At 44.0% G+C, this 25,635-nt stretch overlaps 1 protein-coding gene across 2 annotated transcripts in view; it reads left to right on the forward strand.

Moving 5' to 3' along the window:
• Nucleotides 1-1,317: 1,317 nt before the first annotated feature.
• Nucleotides 1,318-25,635, forward strand: part of DYNC2I2 (dynein 2 intermediate chain 2) — a 37,307-nt gene continuing 12,989 nt past the window's right edge. Inside the window, exons 1-6 of one of the 2 annotated variants that reach the window (XM_077478691.1) lie at nt 1,318-1,462; nt 6,716-6,973; nt 9,907-10,016; nt 20,144-20,301; nt 23,938-24,047; nt 24,252-24,419. In XM_077478691.1, coding sequence (XP_077334817.1) covers nt 6,893-6,973; nt 9,907-10,016; nt 20,144-20,301; nt 23,938-24,047; nt 24,252-24,419 — 627 coding nt within the window. In that variant the 5' untranslated portion in view covers nt 1,318-1,462; nt 6,716-6,892. The other variant, XM_077478690.1, reaches the window with a different exon arrangement.

Below are 25,635 nucleotides of genomic sequence, written 5' to 3' on the forward strand. Positions count from 1 at the left end.
TGGTGGGCTGCCTTTATCCATTTGCACATAGCTCCCAACTGTCCCTGATTTGAAAAAAAGTCCCTCTGTCCCTCTTTCGTCCCTCATTTTGGACTGATCTATAGAGCTTTATAAAAATAAGCGACTTATCTATCAAAGTGCTAAACCTTTCATCCAATTTCTAAATTGCTGAATCTGTAAATTCCAAAAGGCAAGATTAAATGAATAGTAGTGGTAGAAAAACATACCTCCCAACTTTTTGAGATGGGAATGAGGGACACCTATCAGCAAAAGTATTCAGGCATAGGACACACCCATTGTCACGCCCCCTTAAAGGAGAATTGTACAAAAGAATAAGATTGGTTAAACCCGCAAGTGCTTTTCTTTACCACTATTATCCATTTATATTGGCTTTTGGAATTTACAAATGCAGCAATTTAGAAATCAGATGAAAGGTTTAGCACTGGAAAACACTTTTTTATAGATAAAAATTGCATTTTTTTTTTCAATATTATCCCTTTAGATTGGCTTTTGGAATTTACAAATGCAGCAATTTAGAAATCAGATGAAAAGGTTTAGCACTGGAAAACACTTTTTTATAGATAAAAATTGCATTTTTTTTCAATACAACTATATAGATCAGACCAAAATGAGGGACAAATGAGGAGGAATGAGGGACAGAGGGACCTTGGTCCAAATCAGGGACAGTCCCTTGAAATCAGGGACAGTTGGGAGCTATGGAAAAAGCACTTGTGGGTTTACCTAATCCTTTTTTTTTTATAAAGATAAGATGGCAGAGCAGAGGGTGTGACCTATACCTACATACTTTTGCTAATAGGTGTCCCTCATTCCCATCTCAAAAAGTTGGGAGGTATGCGTTTGCATCATGTTTAGCTACCTTCAGATCGCAAGAAACAATCAACATATTTGGCTAGCTTTCATATTACCACTGCTTGCATCAATAACAAAAACTAGATTGTGTTCATCAATATCTTACTATTGGTGACTATTTTCTACTCCAAAAGCTGAAAGAAACATAACTAGAGCTGGATCCACAAACAAAAGAAATCCCACACTCAGCTACTCATGGACTCTTCAAGGTCACATTATAAAAGCCATCACTCTCTTTGTGGCGCCATATTTGTTGCTGGTAATCCTCATTCAGCGTCGGTAGTTGCAGTTGTGTTTTTTGTATGCTTCTCGTAAGCCAACTACAAATACACTCCGAGCTTATACCATATCGCTGTTCAGCGGTCCAAAATATTCAACTACTTCGAAAAACTGTGGCTGCTTCCCTTTTCAAAGATGGCGCCGGGACCGTCAACAGAGGTGACATTCTACGCCTCTGCCCTACCGGCTCTGCGGAGGATCAAACTAGCTTTACATTTGTGTCACACTATTCCTTTCGGGGTTAGGGATGCGTTTTTGCCGACTGGAAAGAGAAACAAAATGAGAATCAGCAGCAGAAAAAAACGCGTGACTGGTGAGTCACATCGTTGACGTCATGCTTAGCGCCGACTGAGAGAGCGTCTGGTTGCCGTGGGAACCGTGGATGCGGGCCTGCGCGGGGTTCAGCCGGGTTTCTGTGTTGCTGGACCATGCAGTTTGTAGATGAGACGGTGGATGGGACGGCTGTGGAGTCTGTGTGGAGGAAATCCCAGGAGAGCCACTTCGAGTCTGTGAGTGCCCATCGCTCCTCACACACAGGCAGGGCTGGAAATCATGGCCTGAAGGCTGCAGCACCCAGACCTGTCATGATAGCAATACAAAATACTGCCATGGCTGACTCCTTTACCATTCAAACCACACTCCAGTCATAAGAGAAGACCAGTGTATTTCATCTGTAGGTGCATTTCACTGCACTGGATGGCCATCGGCCTTCTATAGGTCTCAGCTCCTCTCCTGACCCCCTGGGGGTTGTGCTCTCCTCCTGCCAAGGCTGATTGTTCCAGAATATATCAAATAAATGATCAATTCAATATCATGCACCCAATTCATCCCTCCCTCACACTCTGTCTGCATTCCAGGCAGTGCGTACTTCCCTGTACGGCATTTGATGTGTGTAATATATGTGCACAGCCATAGCGTCTGTTAACCTGTCATTGGACTTTTGCTGGCTGTGATCTCAGGTAAGGATGAGCTCAGGCCTGTTGGCAACTCCATGTGCCAGCGCCCGCCAGGAAGCTGACACTCCACAGTGATACATTTCCCAATCTGCACAGATTGGGAAATGTCTCACTGCCTGTGATTAGCGGTACGGAGTTTCAGCTTCCTGGCGGGCGCAGGCACGTGGAATTGCCAACACGCCCGAGCTCATCCTTAATCCCAGGTAAAGATGAGCTTGCGCGTCCTCCAAACTCATCTCTAGCCAAATTTATTGCTGTGGGATGGGTCATTCCTCTTTTTAAAGAAATAGGCGGGCTGTGGGGCGTAGATGACCCAGCCCTCCGCTCATTGGAGGGAAAAAAGCGAGCAAGTTCAGGGTTCGTGATGAGCTCAGTTGTGATTGCAGTAGAGTTCATCATTAGGGCTTATGCACACTGCAGCTCAAAAAAAAAAAGCTGCTTTTACAGGCGTTTGAGCTTTTATTTCTGCCTATAAGGCTGGATTCACACCTATGCATTTTTGTACATTTTGCAGATTTACACTACAGATCACATTCCATAGGAAACCATGTTAAATGGACTGTAGTCCAAATCTGCAAAATGCAAAAAGCCCTAAAAATGCATAGGTGTGAATCCAGCCTAAAAACTTTTTTTGATCATAAAGCGGAGGTCCACCCTAAAGTGGACCTTCCACTCATCGGAACCCTCCCCCCCTCCGGCACCACAATTGGCACCTTTCAGGGGGGAGGGGGGTGCAGGTACCTGTACAGTACAGGTATCTGCACCCACTTCCGGGATAGCTCTCTGCGGAAAGGGGCGTAGATTACGCCCCTTTCCGAAAGTCCCCCCGCTGCCTGCTGGGAAACACACAGATCCCAGAGGCAGCGGGGTCCATCCTTATTGCGCAGCACGACTCGCGCATGCGCAGTAGGGAACCGGGAAATGAAGCCGAAAGGCTCCACTTCCTTATTCCCATACCCAAGATGGCGGCGGCAGCACCCGAGAGACGATCGAGAGATCGGCTTCAGGTGCCGACATCGCGGGCGCGCTGGACAGGTAAGTGTCACTATTTTAAAAGTCAGCAGCTGCAGTATTTGTAGCTGCTGGCTTTAAAAAAAAAAAAAAAAACGCGGAGTCCCGGCGGACTCCCGCTTAAGCATTTTTTTTTTCACAAACCCTACTAGATAGTACTACTAGATAGTATAAGCAAAACAAAAAGCTCTAACAAATGTTTTTGCCCATTTTTGAGCTCTCTCAAAAAATGTGAGTTTGATTGGGGGGGGGTTCTGCCTGTAGGAGCATATGCCTGAAAAAGCTCTAGTGTGCATGGACTCATTGGCTAAGACGGAGGGGAGTTTCCAGGCAGAAAAAAAATAAGAGCTCAAATTAGAGCTGCACGGTTCTGGCTAAAATGAGAATCACAATTTTTTTTTTTGCTTATAAGATAGATCACAATTCTTGTGGCGTAACATCATCTTTCACATTAAAACAAAACAAAAAAAAATGGGCTAACTTTTTACTGTTTTTTTTTTTTTTTAATTCATTGAAGTGTATTTTTTCCCCAAAAAAATTGCGTTTGAAAGACCGCTGGGCAAATGCAGTGTGACATAAAATATTGGAGCAATTGCCATTTTATTTCCTAGGGTCTCTGCTAATATATATATATATAATGTTTGGGGTTCCAAGTAATTTTCTAGCAGAAAATATTGATTTTACCTTAAGAAACAAGTGTCAGAAAAAGATTTAGACTTAAAAGTGGTGTTGCCACCAAAAAATTAAAAGCTGTTTAAAATTCGTAAAAAAAAATAAAACAAAAATAATTGGCAAAAAAAAAAATTTTTACTCACTTCTAAATACCGGTTGCTAGGGGGTCCCTCGTAATCTGCCTTCTTCATTGCCCGGGCTGGTGACATCACTTCCCCTCGCGCCGCACATTCACCTGGGACCTGTCATGTGTCCCAGGTGACTGTACGGCGTATCACGGCACCCTGCGCCGCTCGCGCATGCGCAGTGGGTGCCCGGCTGTGGCTTCACAGTATGCATGACGGCGCCGCGAGCGGAGCGGGGAGCGAGGGGGGGGGGGCTTCGTTCCCCCGCATCGCTGGACCCTGGGGCAGGTAAGTGTCCGATTATTAAAAGCCAGCAGCTGCAGTATTTGTAGCTGCTGACTTTTAATTTTTTTTTTTTAGGGGGTACCCCACTTTAAGTGGTTAAAACTTCCTGCATTTACACCTTGTTTAAAAACTTGGCAGACTGCATGGATTTTTTTCTTTACACACAGACGTTTCCTTTTGATCGACGAAGTAAGAGTTAGTTACAATGTATCATTTTAAAAACTTGGCAGACTGTCCGGATGTTTTCTTTTGACAGCTGAGAATCGGCAAACTCAGCAATAGAGATCGTCAGAGGGGTTGAATCAAGATCACAATTTTTTTTTAACAATTAATTGTTCAGCTCTAGCTCAAATCAGCTCAAAAGCCTGTAGGAACCAATTCTTTGAGCTTCAGTGTGCATAACCCCTAAAGTGTTACTAAACCTACAACAGTAAAATCAGTCTGTATATGTAGTAAAGCATGCTTGTTATACTCACTGTGGAGCCTAAGGGGTTAATCCTCTGCATTGGGTAAAAAGACTGTTTGATTTTGTTTTCTCCAATCCTCCTTTTCCATAGTCCCCAATCCATCTCCTGATAAAACAGAGCCTTGGGGTCAAGATGCACATGCTCAGTTTGATGTGTATTGCTAGAGTTTTTTTTCTTGGGTGAGTGTATGTGTTCAGCAAAGATTCAATCAGCACAGTCCAGACAGAGAGTCAGGGTTCATGCAAAAGAGTCAGATGAGAATGAAAACTCCTCCTACAAGCTTTACCAGACACTAATAGAAATCACAAGACTGCTATATACTGCTGATGAGAAAAGATATTTAGCATTTAATATTTACTAAAACTACTGCATTTCCATGTTCTGTATACTGTGAGAGACCAGATATAGTGAATGCAGGGTCCTGGGCTTAGTAAGAGCTCTTTCACACGGGCTTGTCTGTGTACGGACTCCGCTTTGCTCATCAGTGATCAATCCGCTGATCCCTGCTAAACAGGTACATGACAGGTCCGTCTCCGCTCTCTGCGCAGAGATGGACCCGTCAAAGCCCCGCTCTCTTCTTTTGGAGATCGGATGAAAAGGGACCACCTGTCTGTTTTCATCCGATCCTCTAGAAGGATGGAAAATAGGGTTACCACCCGTCTGGATTTCACGGACAGGATCAGATATCGGCGGATGTCAGTGGACATGTCAAGGCTGGCATCTGCCGCTCAATGGGGCTGAATGGAGCGTCCCATCAGGTTTGCCTGAAAAACTGACAGGTGGATCTGATCTGAAGCCCGTGTGAAAGGGGCCTAACACTTTAAAGCGGAAATTTACCTATAACAACTTGATACAAAATAATGTTTTTTAGCAAGGAACATACATTCCATATTAATTATACTACCAAAATTAGCGTGTGCTGTAAATTGCCTCCAGCATTGCTCCTGTTTCTAATTGTTAGAGATTTATGCCGTGTACACACAGCCGGACTTTTCGACACAGCAAAGGTCCAACGGAACAAATCCGTTGGACAATTCAGCCATGTGTGGGCTTCATCGGACCTTTGCTGTCGAAAAAAATTAGACTTTAGATTTAGAACATGTTTCAAATCTTTACGATGGACTAGAGTCCGGTCGAAAATACAGTTTGTCTGTATGCTAGTTCGACGGATGAAAACCGACGCTAGGGAAGCTAATGGCTATGAACTTCCTTATTCTAGTCCGGTCGTACGTCATCACTGTCAAATCCGTCTGACTTTGGTGTAACTGTGTGTAGACAAGTCCGATCCAACGGAAGTCCGTCAAAGTCCGACGGAATTCAGTCCGTCAAAAAGTTCAGTCATGTGTACACGGCATTACTGTTGGTAAAAGCAACAGGAATGACACAGACTATACTGGAGGAACACAGATTAGGGAGTAGGAGAGGTGACAAAGTAAACACTGCTGCCAGGGAAACACAAAAGAATTAAACTTACAATGATAATGTCTTATCGCCCTAATATTTCTTCTTCTTTCTTTCTCATCCACAGCCTGTAAGCTTAAGCACTGTAAAGATTCTGTCAGCTTTCCTCTCTAGCTGAGCCAAGACATACAATCAATGTACATATTTTAATTGAAGAAAGTGACATATAGATTTTGAGACCAAGGAGAGGAGAGTGTTTCCAATAAGGAAGTGACTTCTCTGTGTTCCAAATTAATGGTGGTCCTCCAGCAAGACGAAACAGGAGCAGTGCTAGAGGCACACACTAATTTTGGTAGCATAATTCTTTTTGTGGAATGTTATGTTCTTTTGGTAAAGAACAATAATTAATATCAAACTGTTATGGGTAAAGTTCTGCTTTAACTTGCGCATGGCTAGATAATGGAAGTCAATAGAATTCCACCTAAATCACAACACTCTAGGCAAAATTCTCTTGCAAAGTAAACTACCTCTAGTAAATCAACCCCTGTTGCCCTTATGTGGAGGCAGCCATCTTGGTAGAGCCAGGGCTTTGCCCTTTTACATCATCATTTTGTGACTTGAATAAAGCATGCCTCCTTCTATTTTATAGAAAAGCTGTCAGACACGGCCCATTGCCACTGAAGAGTTATCCGTACAAGTGGGCACAGTCTCTGAGGCTGGAACTCAGACTGAATGGAAACATGAACAGAGAGCATTGGATATTGACCTTGGGCCACTTCTAGATTACCCAGACGTGGGAGCATTTCTCAAACGCGTGGAAGAAGATATGATCAGAGAACTAAAGAAAAACTGGAGAAGCCACGCATTTGATGGCTATGAAGTGACCTGGGAAGAGCCAAATTCACAGGTAAGATAAATCGTAATTCTGCAACAGATCTATCTCTGCAGTGCATTTGAATTCTGCAGCCAATACTGCAAACTGCCCACTCCAAGCTCTTGACAGTTTTCTTTGTGTGGGCAATATTAGCTCCTAAAGCTGAACTCCAAACAAACCGATAAATAAATAGTTGAAATGCACCACTGACAGATAGCAAACATTGGTGACTTCATTTTTTTCTTTTGCTTTGAGAGGTTGGTATCATTGAGATATACCTCAATGATACCAACCTGCCCCCTACCTGTAATTGAACAAAGAGGTGAAGAAAACAAATAAAACCTCCTTAACGCATTTGATCAGGTCATTTTTGGTGAAACGCATTAAGGAGACAGTGGTCTTTGGGTGGAAACATTATGGTTGCAGCTACTTTGTGGATGTTCAAATGAAACAACCCTGAAGAGCAGAGATTGGAGTGAAGCCCTCCTTCATATATTTTCTCTAATGATGTGGAATGACAGGCTTTCTTGAGAAGGCAGCCTGTCAGTCTGCAGACAATGCAAAGGAGGGGGTCTGTGGCAGTGCTATGGGTTTAGGGTGTTTTAACTTCAAAGAGATCCTTTCACTTTGCCAATTCCATTTCAGAGCTTATGGGAAGTTGATAACATTGGTCTCGTCAAGTGACAGTGTTCAAGCCTAGAAATAGGCCTGAGCACTGCATCCTGCGAGGAATTCACATGCTTCCCCTTACTTGGCTGCTTTTGGTATTAGGGTGCCTTCACACCTGCGAATGCCCCCTATCCCAATTAGATGTGAGAACCTCAGCAGACTGCATGCATCCAAGACCAATCTCTTGCATGTGATCATTGCATGAACGATTACATGTGAGTGGCCATAATTAGCTGCGGGAGTCGTCAGCCCCCCGTTGCTTTCAGTGGGGCTGCCTCCTGCAGCTAAGCGTATGACCACCTGCTGGGGTTCTTGCATCTAATTTGGAGAGTGAATGCACCCTCAAGCCCCTTACACATTGGCTGAATGCCAGCCGACATTGGCTGGTTCAATAAAAACGGCTGTCATTCGGCCCATGTGTATGGCACCCTATCTGACCCGTTTGGCTGGCTTCTGTTGGACGAGCATGCTGGAAAACCAACAGCTGAGTGGCTCCTGATCAGCGCTCTCAGCCAGTGGCAGAAAGTACTGACCAGAGTGTTCTAGTGGGGGGGGGTCCCCCTGTCAGAACACAGCAGCTCAGCAGGGGAGATCACTGTACTAACGTTGGATCATTAGTACAACGGCTCTGACCGGAGCTGACAGTTTTTTTTTTCGTTCAACCTGCTGGGTTGAATGGAAAAAAAAGAATAGGCTGTACCAGGCTTTGGTGGAGGCAGACAGAACAATTGGGCAGAAACACAGGGAAGGTGACTATCCTTGAGTTGGTGGCTCTGTAATTATCAGTGTGCCCCTAACGGCAAAGTGACAGATACTTTTTAAGGCTGCTTAGATTTAGCATATTAGTATCCTTTTAAAGGTGACAGCGGAAGGGCATGTATTCTTATTCAACAAAAGCAAAGAAAAATTCCCAGCTCAACTTGCCAGCCTGCAACAAACTATATTGTCCTGTCTAAAAGTTCATGTTAAAACAGTGGTTTAGTTTCCACACATTTGCAAATACATGTGTAAGCTGCAGAGGCTGTGACAAGGCACCTCAGTATTATCTTCCGTCCTAACTCTATAAATTCTGAGAGCCTCCATAGTAGGAGCGCTTATATAATAATGGATAGATTGAGGGCAGGTATGCCTGGAGGAAGCCCACTCCTCCTTAAATGCTTAAATGCACAGGGCTGCACTGGACACCCAGCAAATAGCAGAATGACAGGGAAGGAATCTGGTGCACCCCCTCACCAAATAACCAATGGTACAAACAAACGACAACTGCCCCAGAGGTTAATTGGCTTCGGTCAAAAAAAAAATAATTGGCCATAGTATATGAATGGGGACCTTGGATTGTGGGCTCCTTAAGGGTAGGGACCGATGTGAGTGTGCAGTGTACAGGGATAGGGACAATTGTAGACACTCAGTTAGGTTGAATAAAGACACCAGTCCATCAAGTTCAACCAAACTATGAAACTATGAACCTATAACTGGCCTTAACAGTAAGGAGCACATGGAAGGGTGATGCATGTCAACAAAAAACAAAGAATAATTCCCAACTCAACTTACCAGCCCCCAGCAACAAACCACATTTTGTCATTCTTTTCTTTGTTGTTTGACATGAATCGCCCTTCTATATGCTCCTTACTGTTAATGGCAGTTATAGATTGGGGAAGTTGCGTTTGTTTGTACTGTGTATTCTTATCCACCTGGCTGCATAGAGAGCTTACCATGTAAGCTGTATACTTGTCCTGTATGTCTCCCAGAGAGCATTTTGAACAATAATTAAATAAATAGAACTAAAGGCAAAACTTATTTTTTTTCGTTTTGAATAGAGTGGAGAGGTATTACAACACCTGTCAGATTTGTACTACTGCCTGTGGCCCTGTTGGGGATATTCACTCTTTCTCTTTGTCCTGTTTACCATTATCACTGAAAGTAAACGGAAACCCCAAATTTTGGGTAAGCCTCAGAACAGTAATAGAGGAGAAATCTTCCAATGGGGACACTAGTCCCTAATAGTTCTGGTGACAACCAGGGATTCCTTCACTTTGGAGGAATTTCTCCTCACTTCCTGTTTTGACTATGGGACAGGAAGTGAAGGGAACAAAATGGGACACAGATGGCAAAAAAAAGAAGAAAATGAATAATCACAGGGGTTATTATGACCCTCCCTTACTCTAGCCAAAATTAATAAAAAAAAAAAGTTTTGCCTTTTAGTTATACTTTTTGTTTTATTTTGTTTTTGTGTCTGCCTGAGTGTTCTAGCTATGGTCTCTGGAGTTTCATTCTGCTGTCATTAATTTAATATTTAGGTGTCGTGCTTGCACAGCTTGCAGTATTTGGAGGCTGCAGCTAAAAATCTTGAAGTTACTAGCGTCTCATGGAACTCAACTGGATCAGTTATTGGCTGTTCTTATGGAAGGTAGGTGGATGGTTGGTGGAACACAATCCTGTATGTATACAGCCACAGGGAGTCCCTCATGTGGCATGACTGATAACTCTGCATATTACGGGAATCATGAGTTTATATGTTAAATATGGCTTTCTTTTAAATACTTTTTACCTGGAAAAAAATATCCAAGTGACAGGAAAACCTAATGGAATACACTTGCCTTGTTTTATTTTTGGAACACCTTAAAGAGGAAGTAAACCCTGATGAGTTTACTTCCTCTTTCATTCCCTGCAAAGGCAAAGCATAATGGACTACTATGCATCGCATAGTAGTCCATTATGTGTCACTTACCTGACACAGGAGCCAGCGAAGTCACCGCTGTCCCCTGTAGTCCGGCGCATCCATCTTCTCGGTGGGGTCTCGCTGCTCCGCCGCTGTCATTCGGCGAAGCCGCGATGACGTCACTCCCCCGCATGCGCATGGGAGCCGACACGCGCGGCATCTTCGTGGTTGACGGTGCCGCATGCGCCGTAGACAGTGGTGCCTGTCTTTCGGCAAATATCTCATAAACCGTGTAGGTTTAGGAGATATTTCTTGGACCTACAGGTAAGCCTTAATCTAGGCTTACCTGTAGGTTAAAGTGGTTTGTAAGGGTTTACAACTACTTTAAAGCCAGGCATGTCCAAAGTCCAGCCCGCATTCCGGTTATGAACGGCCTGCTTGGTTATTTGGACATAATATCTTTTGTGGCCCCCAACGATTTACCATTTCTGGGGCCACAAAAGAGACATATGCTGGCTGCTTTGGAGGGGACAGGGAGGAGGCAGGACGAGTGTCGTACACACAGGAGTATTTCGTGTTTACACGGCGGCCTCTGTAATAGGAAGTCCCATCTCCTGCTCTGCCATTGGACGATTGTTCTGTCCATCAAAGGAGGTGGGACTTTCTATTAAAGAGGCTGCCGAGAAAACAGGAGTTTTTCCTGTTTGTAATCTTTTGACTCTTGTCCCGCCCCCTCCCTGTCCCCTCCAAGGCTGCAGATGGATGGGAATCAATAAGGCTGCACTGATGACAGTGGTCGGTGCTGCATTCCTGGCAATGGTGGGTGCTGAATTCCTGGCAATGGTGGGTGCTGCACTCATGGCAATGAGGGTGCTGCACTCATGGCAATGGGGGTGTTGCATTCATGGCACTTGTGAGGCTGCAAATGGGCACTGACCCTTATTTTGCGTCACAGTTCTTTATTTAAAATTTAAGTTTTTTTTGTGAAACTTCCCTCTTAACGTGAAGGTGCATGTTATATGCCAATAAATGCGGTATATCCAAATATCACGCCCAAGCTCATCTCTTCACTCACACACAGCCACAAAGGCAAGATAATTCTTGTTGGGCAGTGTATTAGTGCTCGGACGAAATCATTTAGACTTTAATGGTTCAAAGAATGTCAGGCAAAATGGTCGGCCCTCACGCATGTTCACTTCATCAAATCTGGCCCTCTTTGAAAAAATTTGGACACCCCTGCCCTAAGCCATTTGTTATGAGTTTCAGGAAAATATCCCAGTATTTATATCCACAGAGGTAGCAACGTCGCTTTGATTCAACCACCATAGATGTGATAGAAGGTGTGAAAAATGTAGAACCAATCCACGGTTTATTAAGTGACTTCATATATATTGTATTGTACACATTTGAACTTCCAAATAAAAGTTTGGAAACAAAAAATGTAGAACCACCCTGTTCCAGTTACATCAGGGGTCCCCAACCTTTTGAGGAGCGAGGCCCACTTTATCGACTTGGTAACCGGTCGCGGGCCACAATGAGTGTAAAGGTGGGGTGGTAGGTCTGTGTTCTCTCTGCATATGTAGAGCAGACACCGATGCAACACGCTCTACCCTAAGGGCCCTTCAGTCTGCCCAGACAGAAGGGGACAGATGCCTTCTCTTTTTTTTTTTTCTTTTTTTAAAAGAGATCGGATTGCAGATAGGCAGGTGTAAACAGACACGAGTCCGTTTCCATCTGCCGCTCTATAGAGGTGAATGGAGAGTCCATTTGAGTCCACTTGAAAAACAGATAAGCGGACCCGATCAGACCGATCATGTAAAAGTGGCCTAAGGCTGCTTTCACACCGCTGCACATCGGTTTACCTGCTCTTCAACTGACCTCAATCTTCACTTCTTTCTCAGGATTCTTGCATCTGGCTAGTACTGCTGGCCGGTACTGCCGGTGGGTACTGTTGGCTGGTACTGCTGGCTGGTACTGGTACTGATGACTGGTACTGCTGGCTGGTACTGGTACTGCTGGTTTATACTGCTGACTGGTACTGATGACTGGTACTGCTGGTTGGTACTGCTTGGTGTGGGTACTGGTACTGATAACTGGTACTTCTAGCTGCTACTGTTGGTTGGTACTGCTGGCTGGTACTGGTACCAATACTGGTGGCTGGTACTGATACTGCTGGCTGGTACTGGTGGCTGTTGTCCCAGATCGCAGGTTTCTGTGTCTCGACCCGCCACCCCCCAGCATAATTGTGACAGAAGCAAGCAGCTGCAGTGGAGAGCAGAGCTGTTGCTTCCTGTCACAGACTGAGTACATTTGGTATCACTCCACCTGTGAAGGAGCCGGCGCTATACAGGAAGCATTGGCTCTGCTTCCTCTAGCAGCGGCTCCATTCTTCGCACTTATGCTCGGAGATGGCGGGTTGGCAATCTGCGATCTGGGCTTGCCGACCCGCCATCTCAGAGCAAGACATGGCGGGCCACATTGGAGGGCGCCACTGGCCACATGTGGCCCACGGGCCAGCGGTGGGGCACCCCTGAGTTACATAATCCCATCATTAGTGTCTGGCCTCATAATTGTTACTCCTTCAATTTACTTAACCACTTCGTGCCGGAGGGACGTCTTGGGACGTCCTTGACTTTCCAGGGTTATAGCTGAATGATGCCTGCAGCTACAGACATCATTCAGATATCGGCTTTTTCAGCTGGCGTTGCCCTACACCATAAAAATGATCATAGCGCCTGTTCCGCCGATTGATCATGCCATATTCCTATTACAAGGGATGTTTACATTCCTTGTAATAGGAATAAAAGTGATCAAATTATTATTTTTTTTTAAGTGTCAAACTAAAAAAAATAAAAGTTAAAGCGCCCCTGTCCCCTTGAACTTGTACTCAGAAGTGAACGCATACGTAAGTCCCACCCACATATGAAAACGGTGTTCAAACCACACGTGTGAGATATCGCCACAAACGTTAGAGCGAGAGCAATAATTCTAGCCCTAGACCACCTCTGTAACTCAAAACATGTAACCAGTAAAAAATTTGAAAGCGTCGTCTATGGGGATTTTTAAGTATGAAAGTTTGGCGCCATTCCACAAGCGTGTGCAAAAAAATCGGGCTAACTTTACTGTTTTATTTTTTTAAATGCACGAAACTGATTTTTTTTCTGGAAAAAAAACGTGTTTAAAAAATTTCTGCGCAATTAGCGTGCGAGATTAAAAGTTGCAACGACTGCAATTGTATTCTCTAGGGTCTTTGCTAAAAAAAAAAACCATATATAATGTTTGGGGGTTCTATGTAATTTTCTAGAAAATAATGATGAATTTTACATAAGGGAGAGATATGTCAGAATTGGACCGGGTGTGAAGTGGTTAACTAGGTATGAATTGTTGTCAAAATGCAGGTGTAGAGATAATAAAACTCTAATAAAAGTGAAGACCCATAACCCTGTTCTCAGGTATGGTTGTCGGGGCTGCAGGGGGGGTGGCGGCTGTGGCGCCCCCCGTGCCACGTACAGCGGGGGAAGGGGTGGTTGCGGCGTCGGTGGTGGACAAGGGGACCAAGGAGGCGGCTGCGAGGTCGAACATTGTTAGAGTATAAAAATAAATAAAATCAATTAAAATAAATAAGAAAAAAAAATAAAAACACCCCGTCACGACGAGCTTGCGCACAGAAGCGAGCGCATACGTGAGTAGCGCCCGCATATGAAAACGGTGGTCAACGCAAAAAATGCAACCTGTAGCCTTGTTGGAAGGACTGAGGGATTTAGTGGGGAAGTTCGAGCAGGGGCTGGGACAGCCGAGTTAGGTGGCCCCGTGGGCAGCACCCGCAGTTTATGTTCGAACAATAATTAAATAAATAATAAATAGTTTGATGTAGATGGATTATTTCATGCCTGGGCACCTCCTTTCAACTTGAACCAACCAGAGAGTTAGGCCTGTACGTTGTTTAGTAGAGATCTGATCTAGTCGTGAATACATCTGATTACCACTTTTCTCAGTGAGGTCAACACTAATGAGGCACTAAAGAGGGACCTCACGAGATGTTACAAGAAAAAGGTGATGGACTATTTATAACAACTTTAAAAGGTGAAAGCCACTGGTCGAACCTATACCAAAATCTCTATGACAAGGAAGCTCCTTCGTGACTGCACAGACTCTCTAAGGCAGCCCATAGATGATTCGATTTTCTTTCCATGGGTGGAAGGAAAGAAAATCGCTTGATTCCCCAATCAACACAGACCAGCATCGCTACTGTGTTCTGCCAGCAGGGGGTGCGCAGGGTGCCCCCCCAGCCGGCAGAGTACAATGATTACTGCTGGTGGCTATAGCCAAACAAATCCACCAGGCTGATTGTACCCTAAAGCCTCGTACACGCGATCGGACACGCGATCGGATTTTCAGACGGGAATTGTGTGATGACAGGTTGTTGGTGGAAAATGCCACCGTTTGTACACTCTGAACAATTGTTGTCGGATTTTCCGTGCACAAATGTTGGATGGCAGGCTTTAAAATTTTCCATGGACAAATATCTGTTGTCGGATTTTCTGAGTGTGTGTACACAAGTCCGTACGACAAAAGTGAAAAGTACAAACATGCATACTTGGAAGCAGAAGCGGTCGGTCTTGTAAACCAGCGTTCGTAATGGAGAATTAACATTTGTGACGCGGCAAATTCTGAAATCTCGAAATGCAGCGCGCAATTCTCTTCTTTAATGGGATAATAATATAGCTGCTTTGCTGGTGATACTGATCGTGTTCTGCCAAACGTATTTTAAAAGGTTTTTATTTTCTAGTGATATAAAGATACAACTATGTTGGTGTCCCTTGTCAATTTTACATTGTATTTTTTTTTAAATGTAACTGCCTACTCCAAAACTGTCATTTGAAGTAAAACACATAGCCACAATTTTTTGTATTGTGCAGTAAAAAAAAGAAAACAAATAAAATTAGGCAAGCTACCTGCCAATAGAACTTAAAGAGGGATTCCACTGGAAAAAAAATATATTAAAAGCCAGCAGCTATAAATACTACAGCTGCTGACTTTTAATAAATGGACACTCACCTGTCCCAGGGTCCAGCAATGCCGCCGCCATTCTCGGTGAGGGAATCAGGAAGTGAAGCGTTGCGGCTTCACTTCCCTGTTCCCTACTGCGCATGCACGAGTCGCGCAGCGCAATGGGAATAGTCCGCGCTGTATCTCTGGGACCCGTGTGTGTCCCAGCAGACAGCGCGCCAGGACAGGAAGAGGCATAGACTCCCATGGGAGTCTATGCCCGGAAGTGGGTGCAAATACCTGTCTTAGATAGGTATCTGCACCCCCTCCCCCCTGAAAGGTGCCAACTGTGACACCGGAGGGGGGGGAGTGTTCCAATGAGTGGAAGTTCCACTTTAGGGTGGAACCCCGCTTTAACCAAAAAGTGCATTCTATGCATCCAAAAATATAGAAAATATACCAAATCAAATCATTATTATTCAACCACACTGTCGGCGGCACAGTGGTATAGTGGTTAGCACTCCCACCTAGCAGTAAGAAGGGTCACGTTCGCATCCCAACCACGACACTACCTGCCTGGAGTTTGTATGTTCTCCCTGTGCCTGTGTGGGTTTCCTATGGATACTTCGGTTTCCTCCCGCACTCCAAAGACATGCAAGTAGGTTAATTGGCTTCTGTCCAAAATTTGCCCTAGTATATGAATGGGGACCTTGGATTGTGGACTCCTAAGGGTAGGGACCGATGTGAGTGTGCAATGTACAGGGATAGGGACAATTGTAGACACTCACTCAGGTTGAACTGGATGGACTTGTGTCTTTATTCAACCTTACTAACCATGTAACTATGTAACCAAAAAATAAAAGCCTCATGCATGTGTCCTGCTTCTTGGCCACTTCCGGACCACCTCACACCAATATAAATCCTCGCTTTGAAGGGGGATATCGTTGTTATGGCAGCAGTTAGCTGCTATAACCCTGGTATCCTCTTTTTCGGCCGGTGGTCCTCTTCAAGATAAAAGTGGTCTCTGTGGTGGATTTGCCACAAGATCACTTTTATCAGCGGCGGGGGGGGGGGGGGGGCCTCCCACTGCGCTCCGGTGCCTTCTGCCGCTTACCAGAGCCATCGGCAGTGGTGGAGGGGATCGGATATATATTATATTTATTTATATATTTAGAAACCGTGTAAAAATAAAGTAAAATAAATAGTATGTAAAATAAATAAGAAAAACATTTTTTTTATACGCATCTCGCCAAGCTCGCGTGCAGAAACGCATACGTGAGTAGCGCCCGCATATGAAACCGGTGTTCAAACCACACACGTGAAATATCCCTGCTATTGGTGGACCTCCTCTGTAACTCAAAACATGCAAGCTGTAGATTTTTTTTAAATGTTGCCCATGGAGATTTTTAAGGGTAGAAGTTTGTTGCCATTCCACAAGCGGGCACGATTTTGAAGCATGACATGTTGGGTATCAATTTACTCAGCATAACATTATCTGTCACAATATAAAAAACTTTGGGCTAACTATATTTTAATTCAAAAAAGTGTATTTTTCCCAAAAAAGTGCGCTTGTAAGACCGCTGCGCAAATTCGGTGTGACAGAAAGTATTGCAACGACCACCATTTTATTCTCTACAGTGTTAGAAAATGTATAATGTTTGGGAGTTGTAAGTAATTTTGTAGCAAAAAAACCCTGTTTTTAACTTGTAAACAACACATCTAAAAAAGAGGCTTGGTCCTTAAGTGGTTAATATAGGGGGTCAACAATGCCAAGAGTTGGTGAAAGCAGGGGTCCGTCATCCGGAGATAATTACGAAAATCACCCGAATTATTCTCCTGGAGCTCCCGCAGCGAAGGCATAATTGGTCATGATTAATAAAGCAACCAATTTTTGGTCTAAGAAATCCTCCTCCTATTGTTTCTGGACTGGACTTGGGTCACCTACAACTCTGTCTCCTCCTCTCCATTGCCTCTTTCTGTGGGGGTCCCCCAAGGCTTTGTTCTTGGACCCCTTCTTTTCTCTATCTACACCTCCTCCCTTGGTCACTTGATAACTGCCCACGGCTTCCAAAACCACTTATACGCCGATGACACCCAAATCTATCTGTCTACTCCTCACCTCACTCCTTCAATCTCCTCTCGCATTACTAACTTGCTAACTGACATATCAGCATGGATGTCGCACCACTTCCTTAAAATAAATCTCTCTAAATCTGAGCTATTAATATTACCCCTGCACATGCCCCCCTCCACTACTTTTCCATCAAAATCCCAATGCAACCATCAGGCCCTCCCCTCACACCAGGGTACTAGGTGTAACCCTAGACTCTGACTTGTCATTTCAGCCCCAAGTCCAATCATTGTCAAAAGTTTGTAGAATTCACCTCTGTAACATCTCTAAAATTTGCCCCTTTTTAACAAATGAAACCGCCAAGCTCCTCATTCACTCCCTTGTTATCTCTCGCCTTGACTATTGCAGCTCCCTTCTCATTGGCCTGCCTTTCCTTAGGCTATCCCCTCTTCAGTCTATCATGAATTCTGCTGCCAGACTTATCCACCTAATCAACTGCTCAGTGTCTGACAACCCTCTCCTCCAATCCCTACACTGGCTCCCAATCACCCAGCGAATTAAATTCAAAATACTAACCACAACATACAAATTCACAACTCTGCCCTGAGCTACATCCCCAATCTTGTCTCCAAATATCACCCAAACTGTCCTCTCCAGTCCAGTCTCAAGCGCTCTTGTCTCCTCCACCCATGCTCATCTCCAGGATTTCTCCAGAGCCTCTCCCAACCTCTGGAACTTGCTACCTCCACTGGTCTGGCTATCCCCTACTCTTGCTACCTTCAGGCGGTCCCTGAAAATGCATCTCTTCAGGGATGCCTATCATGTCTCCTAATCTCCTACCCCACAGTTATAACCTTTTGTACCACTGCCCCACGCTATTAGATTGTAAGGTCTTCTTGTATTGTAACTGTATGGTCTCCTTTTTATATTGTAAAGTGCTGTGTAAATTGTTATATAATCCTGAATAATAATAATAAAGCAACCAATTTTTGGTCTAAGAAATCCTCCTCCTCCTGTTCCTGGACTGGACTTGGGTCAAAGTAATAACTCCAAGGCCAATAATAAATAACAAGTTATCGCCTCCGATTCCGCAACATGTCTGGTTGACGAGCGGGCTTTCAGAAACAAACTGAAAAGTGCGAAATTAAAAGTACGAATCAACACTCGCCAAACTTCTACTAACATGAAATTAGCAGAAGGAGCCCAAAGGGTGGCGCCTGACAATTGAACTTTCTCTTTATTGACTCGTATTACGTCACTATGTTCATGTTTGTTGGCCAACAATTGTGTACTGTTTGTATGCAAGACAAAATCCAGGCACACGCCCTTAGGACAAAAGTCAGACACTTTGCAGAAAATCTGATTGTGTGTACGAGGCTTAAGTCGATCAGTGGATCAACTTGGGTACAATCAGCCTGCTGTACATGAATCGAAATTCCTCCAATCCCTGCTGAACAAGCCAAATTTCGATCCACCTATGGTCGGCTTAAAGCAGTAGTAAACTGCCATATTTTTATTATTTTTTAAGTTATAATGTCCTAGTATGCATTGCATACTAGCACATTATGTGAAACTTACCTTAAAACAATGCCCACCAGCGGCACGCGGTCATCGATGACAGGGCTTCCATCTTCACCCAGTCTTCCGTTTGGGTTGGCGGGCCCTGGTCCTTTGCTTGGGCAAGCCACAATGACGTCACTCCTGCACATGCACGCGGAAGCTGCTTTTCATGGCACAGGGCTCTGAAGGAGCGGCCACCGTATTCTATCCCTTCAGAGTGCATGCTGATGATGTCACTGGTGGCTTCACAGGTAAATATCTCCTAAACGGCGCACGTTTAGGAGATATTTACTGTACCTATAGGTAAGCCTTACTACAGTTTTTTCTTTTTGTGTCTCTGCTAGGAAGATTCACTACTTTCTCTTTTAGTCTTGGTCCATTTTACTTGGTCCATCAGAAAGTGATGGGAATTCTATAATCTTATAGTTGTCACATGAGAAAGGGGAAATCTTGCAATATGGATACCCATTCCAGTGACTTATATTTTTAAAAGGGGTTTCTTCTCCCTTCCTGCAGCACAAAAAGTGAGGGGATTACCCCACCCATTGGAACACAGACTGAAAACATATACTAACAGGGGTTTTTAAAACAAAAAAAAGTCAGAGGTTTTGGCTATGCATACAGTTTAACAACATATAGCTGCTGTTGTGGATCTCACTTAGATCAGCTGGTATCGCTGCTCTTGCCATCTGATGTAAAAAAAAAAAGATGGGAAGGGTGTTACAAATAATTTGTCTATCTTTTTTTTTTTGTACTAACTCTGAGCTGCATGCAGGCAGCCTATGTAAGTGGATGGATACATACCATCTGTGACAACTTAGCTGCATGGGCCCTGGTGCAGAACCTGTGCATCCGGGGCAGTGCACCTGTTCCTATGTTCATATCAAACTGCACTGTGTGGGTGAGTCCTTACTGTTCCTACATATCTATTCACTTACCAGCTGCCTGCACGTAGCTCAGCGCTAGTACAAATAAACAGATCTTCATGCTGTATGGGACTGAGCACCTGTGTAAATGAACCCTAAAACTCAGTCTCTATATTGATAAGGAAAATTTCTATCTGAACAACTTTACTACTATGTGACCACAGTACTTCTACATGTTAATGGGAGGTCAATCAGGATTAAAAAGTATTGATAAGCACATTGATTTATATATGTTCCTTTCACCTACAGAGGGGAGTCCTAAGTATTTATTATGTACACTATGTTTTGTATATTGAATCTTTGCCTCGTTTTTCCCTTTTGACGGCTAGGTTAGCAGATGGAGATTGGAGCACAGAGAAGTCCTATGTGTGTACGTGGAATCTGGACCGCAGTGGGTTCAACCCTAACCACCCCGATGTGGTTCTAGAAGTGTCTAGTTCAGCTATGTGTTTAGCATTTCACCCCTCTCGTCCATCCATTATAGCGGGTGAGTCTGACCATTTGTGCCTGTTTAATTTTACTGGTTCCTAGTGATATTGGTAGAGAGATGTTTGTTCATTTGGAAGCACTGTCAAATTATTAAAATACATAAGTTAGGATAAAGTTACCAGACTACTAGTCTCTGAAAGAAGGCACTATGGTACTGGAAATTTAGCCAAGCTAGATTTAGAACCTTTGTATCTCCATTGGGTAGATTTCCTACTAAATACGTAAGTGACCCCAGCAGGGACGCAGACAGCAATAAAAGCCCGAGCAGGTCTCTACCTTTTCTTTTCTCTGAAATAAGGGATTTTCCCTTACATTCTGTTCTGCGGATTCTTTTCTATGTGCCTGGGGAACTCTCAAATACTGGCTGCACCCTACAGATTCCTAATTTTCCACCCCTCAGAACTTGTGAATGTCACCCGCTAACTAGCAATCTAGCAGAAGTACGTCAGCCGCCAAAAGCTTTGATTTCATTGAATTACTAAATAGCAGTGCTCCATTTCAGCGCAGTGGTGAAGCCCCTTGGTTAGCATGTACCAGGGATCTAGGGATGCCCCTGGGGCACAGAAAGTAACTTTCAGGAGCATGAAAGCCTGGCAATGAGCATTTTTAGGCCTCATGCACACAAGACGCAGGTGAAAACTCTGCTCAAAAAAAGCTGAAAGCCGCGTTTGCATGCCGCGTTTAGCTGTGTTTAGCCGCGTTTAGACACGTTTGTGTTTATAAAGATAACATCATGTAGACCCTCCCCAAGCTCTCAAAGCATGTTTTTTTTTTTAACTATTTCTGCTAATTTGATCAGAGTGAGCAGCTGCAGCATAGAGAGCAGTTTTACATTTGCATTTGCCTCTCTTTCTGTGGTATATATTTTGAAATGGATCCCATATTGAATATATGTCAGGAAATGCTCCTGATGTTGCTCTTGATGAGACAGTAACGTAATCGCAAATTTCGTGAGAGGTCCAGAGTCAGAGCTCGTCGATATTGGACCCATCCGTTGATGGGACAGCGAATGTCTGTTGGATATTTCACAAACATGTATGTGCAGCTGCGTACCTACCCCGACAAGTCGGGTTACAAAATGTCATTCTCTGATGCAGAAAAGTGCATGACATTTTGCGACCCAACTTTGGGGCCCCCTATCTGGGGGTCACTTGGTGAGAGGAACCTCAAATTTGGATATGTTCTAGTGTTAGTTCTACAGTGTCTGCATACCGAATTTGGGTTCCTGGCAATAAGTGGCCCCAAGATATGGGCCCTCAAAGTCGGGTCACTAAATGTCATTCTCAGATCATATTTCTGAGTTTTTTCAGGTCCAAAAAATTGGGTTCCTTTAAAAATGCTTATAAACGCAAACGCGGGTGCTGCGTTTTGCGTCTGAAATGTGGAAATTTTTGCGTCTGAACCCATTTTTTTGCTTCTGGAAAAACGAGGTTAAACGCAACTGCATAAAAACGGCAAAAAACTAGACCGTGTGCATGGACACATAGGATAACATTGAATGAGTTCAGGGGCAGTGGAAAAAAGGGTCCAACTGCATCTGAACACGCGTTTAACAGCGTCTCGTGTGCATGAAGCCTAAGAAGGAGAGGTCAACAGTGTCAGTATATTTATTTAATGTCCTACAGAGTGTCAATAAGAGTCACAATAAAGACAAATTCCAGCAAGAACTGCCATACACATAAGTATTGGCATGATGTTGCCAGTCGGAATTCAGGCTGTTAACAGTAGATATAGGCAAAGCAAATCTGGGAATGCCAGCATACAGTGAGGGGGAAAAAAAAATTTTTTGATCCCCTGCTAATTTTTTACATTTTCCCACTGACAAAGAAATGATCAGTCTTCAATTTTAATTTCCGTGATTGCCACTGAGGGTTTTGCCACCAAATACAAAGTCATGTTTTGCGAAGGAGTAAAATACTTATTTCACTCATTAAAGTGCAAATACATTTATAACTTTTTTTAAATTGATTTTTTTTGGGGGATTTTTCTGGATATATTAGTTATTTTGTCTCTGGCTGTTAAACTAAACCTACCATTTAAATTATAGACTGATCATTTCTTTGTTAGCGGGCAAACATACAAAATCAGCAGGGGATCAAATACTTTTTTGCTCTGACTGTAGCCAGTTCTGTGGCGGATTAAATGCAGATAAGGCAGTGATTAAATAAATTTTAAGTGGAATTCCATCTTAAAGTTTTTTTAGTCATGGTTGAAGTGGCTAAGATCTGTAACCTCCGCATTTGCCTTCGTGCCCTGACATTCTGTCCAGGCTATTCTATAGCTTTTGCAGTGTCTGTGGGGCGGACTCTTAAAATGTATTGGCAATTTTAGTTCTCTTAAACCTATTTCCCCATGCCCGATCGTAGAGTTTGATGGGGGAGTAGGGCTGAGAACAGAGGGATTTTCCTTAAGGTTTTTGTCTGGACTGAAAATAGATCTGATGAACAATAAGATCTATGCACTGAGAAGTTCACACACATACTCTAGAGAGATTCACATGTGATAAGAGGTATGTCTTCGTCAAAGCTGTTCTCCTGGCAAATATACAAACAGCAGTAAATGCAGTGGTGTAGGTATTACATGTATATGTGTATGTGTATATATATATATATATATATATATATATATATATATATATATATTGTTAAAAGTATTGGGACACATTTTAGGAGTGTGTCTATGGAAATGTTTGACCATTCTTCCAGAAGCACACTTGTGAGGTCAGGCACTGATGTTGAATGAGAAGGCCTGGCTTGCAGTCTCCACTCTAATTCATCCCAAAGGTGTTCTATCGGGTTGAGGTCAGGACAGGCAGGCCAGTCAAGTTCCTCCACCCCAAACTCGTTCATCCATATGTTTTGTGGACCTTGTTTTGTGCACTGGTCCAAATCATTTGGTGGAGGGGGGGGATTATGGTGTGAGGTTGTTCTTCAGGAGTTTGGCTTGGCCCCTTAGTTCCAGTGAAGGGAACTCGTAAGGCGTCAGCACGCCAAGACATTATGGACAATTTCACGCTCCCAACTTTGTGGGAACAGTTTGGGGATGGCCCCTTCCTGTTCCAACATGACTGCACACCAGTGCACAAAGCAGGGTCCATAAAGACAAAATAGCCAGCAGGTTATTTTTGCCTAGGTTGTACTGTGCAATTTGGGGTTCACAAATTACAAAAAAATAGCTAGTAGGAACAAGTTCTATTCTATAATTCAATTATAATGACTGAAGGCCTAGATCATTCTGCGCCTGTGCCGCTGCAGCTTAGTGGATGACTTTCAGGACCAGGTAGGAAATGTAAACATCAACAATGTATTGCCAATGTCACAGAAGCAGAATGACTTTGAGCTTCAGGAATTCTTAATATGTGAAAGACAAGGTCATTCTGCATTACCATCACTGCCTATGAATGACTCGCTCAGGGCCAGGGGGGAGATGTAAACATCAACAACATAGGCAGCTGCAACAGTGCAGGTACAGAATGACCTTGGCCATCAGTTATTCAGAATAACTAAAGACCAAGGTCATTCTGCTTCGCCACATCTACGTACACATTGTTTATGATTAATTATGTGTATTTAGCTATTTTCCTGGAGTTCAGTTTTAATTCCCCCATGTGAGCTTAACCCGTTCTTCTCACCAGGTGGCCTTTATAATGGAGAAGTTCTGGTGTGGGATACCAGTAGGGCAGATGACCCATTGATTGGAAGGACTGGGTTCTCCATAGACAGCCATACAGATGCCGTGTACCAGGTAATCCATGCTATGATTAGGTCCTGCTTCCTAGTAATTGCTAAAATCGAGATCATAACAACTACCAAATGCTTGCTTTCATTTTAAGCACAGCACTAGAAAAATGCCAGGTAGTCTCTGATTTTTACTAACAATAGCTGGCCGCAGCAATCCTCTACTCAGGCTCATCTAATCAACCTCTGATCTGTTCTTGTCATCTGGTAGGTGAGTTGGCTGCAGGATCAGCCACAAGGTCACCGGCTGCAATTGCTGAGCGTCTCTACAGATGGGAAGATCCTCATGTGGCAGATGGAAAAGGATGGGCAGCTTGTCCTCACTGATGGATTTGCTCTTGTTACACAGCAAATACCCAACAACACAAAGATTAACAAGGTCTCTATGCATATGAAGTACCACTGATTTATATCCCCATAACTTGGAAACTGGATATATTTAAATGAGAATTCCAGAAGGTTTGAATCAGGGCCATCTTTTAGCAGACCAAAAGGGGCAGCTGCCCAGGTCCCAATCATTGTTGTGGGGCCCAAAGCAGCTGCCCCTTGAGCCAGTGCTGCCTGCAAATGGCATACATGCCCATTTTTGCTCTCACTGTCCTGTGTTGCTGCACATTTTGATCTGACGGGCAGCTGCTGTTCCCAGACCCTCGCTCTTCACCTGCGGCTGGCAGCTCTGTGGCTTCTTTGGTGGCAGGAGTACATTCTGCTTTAGGGTCGATAGTTTTAATGATTTTGAAGGGCAAAGCTGCTGAAGAGAGAGAGGTTTGGGACAGTGTAGCTGTATTAATATCATCAACACTAGTGACCCAGCTACACAAGGTTCTGTATGTACTCCCGCCACCACCAGAGAAGCCATAGTAGCCTGAGAAATGGAATGGAACAGTATGTGGCCATGGGGTATTAAATAGATTGCAAACATGTGGTGGGCTACATAAGATGGAAAAGGTACAGTGGTGTGGTAAGGAGGGTACGGAGGTGTGTTAGGGGTGCAGAGATGTACTGGGGGAATGCAGAGGCATACTGGGGGTATGGAGACTGGCAGAGGGCATGGAGGGGTACAGGGGGAGATGCAGAGAAAGGGTGTGTTGGGAGTACAAAGGTGTGCAGGGGCATACAGAGGATATTGGGCAGAGATGTGCAAGAGTGTACAAAGATATGTTGGTGGATATTGAAGAGTGCTAGGGGTACGGAAGTCTTCTAGAGGTACGAAGTTGTGCTGGGTGTACAGAGATGTGTTTGGGGGGGGGGTTATGAAGGTGTGCTGGGGGTCGAGAGGGGGAAAGAAATTGTTTGTACAACAGTATTGAATATGGCCCTGGTTTGAATAGCAGTGGCGGGGAAGGGGTATAAAGGTGCTGATGTATAAATACGACTTACCTGATTGACCCTGTTCATCAGTTTGGCAGCCCTGTGCTATGCATTTTCGGGGTCCCATCTGTCCCTATTTTCTTGGGTGTGAAATAAAATCCTACAAATGTTTATGGCATAGCACTGGCTGATGCAGTTGGAGGGTGATGGAACCCAGAATTTCACAGCATGGTGTAGGTGTCAAACTGTTCATAAGGAGGCTGATTGCAATTATAAGAGAGAGG

This window comes from Lithobates pipiens, unplaced genomic scaffold (assembly GCF_037356315.1).
Source record: "Lithobates pipiens isolate NorthernLeopardFrog02 unplaced genomic scaffold, aLitPip1_a1.2 Scaffold_1, whole genome shotgun sequence".
Classification (NCBI taxonomy): domain Eukaryota; kingdom Metazoa; phylum Chordata; class Amphibia; order Anura; family Ranidae; genus Lithobates; species Lithobates pipiens.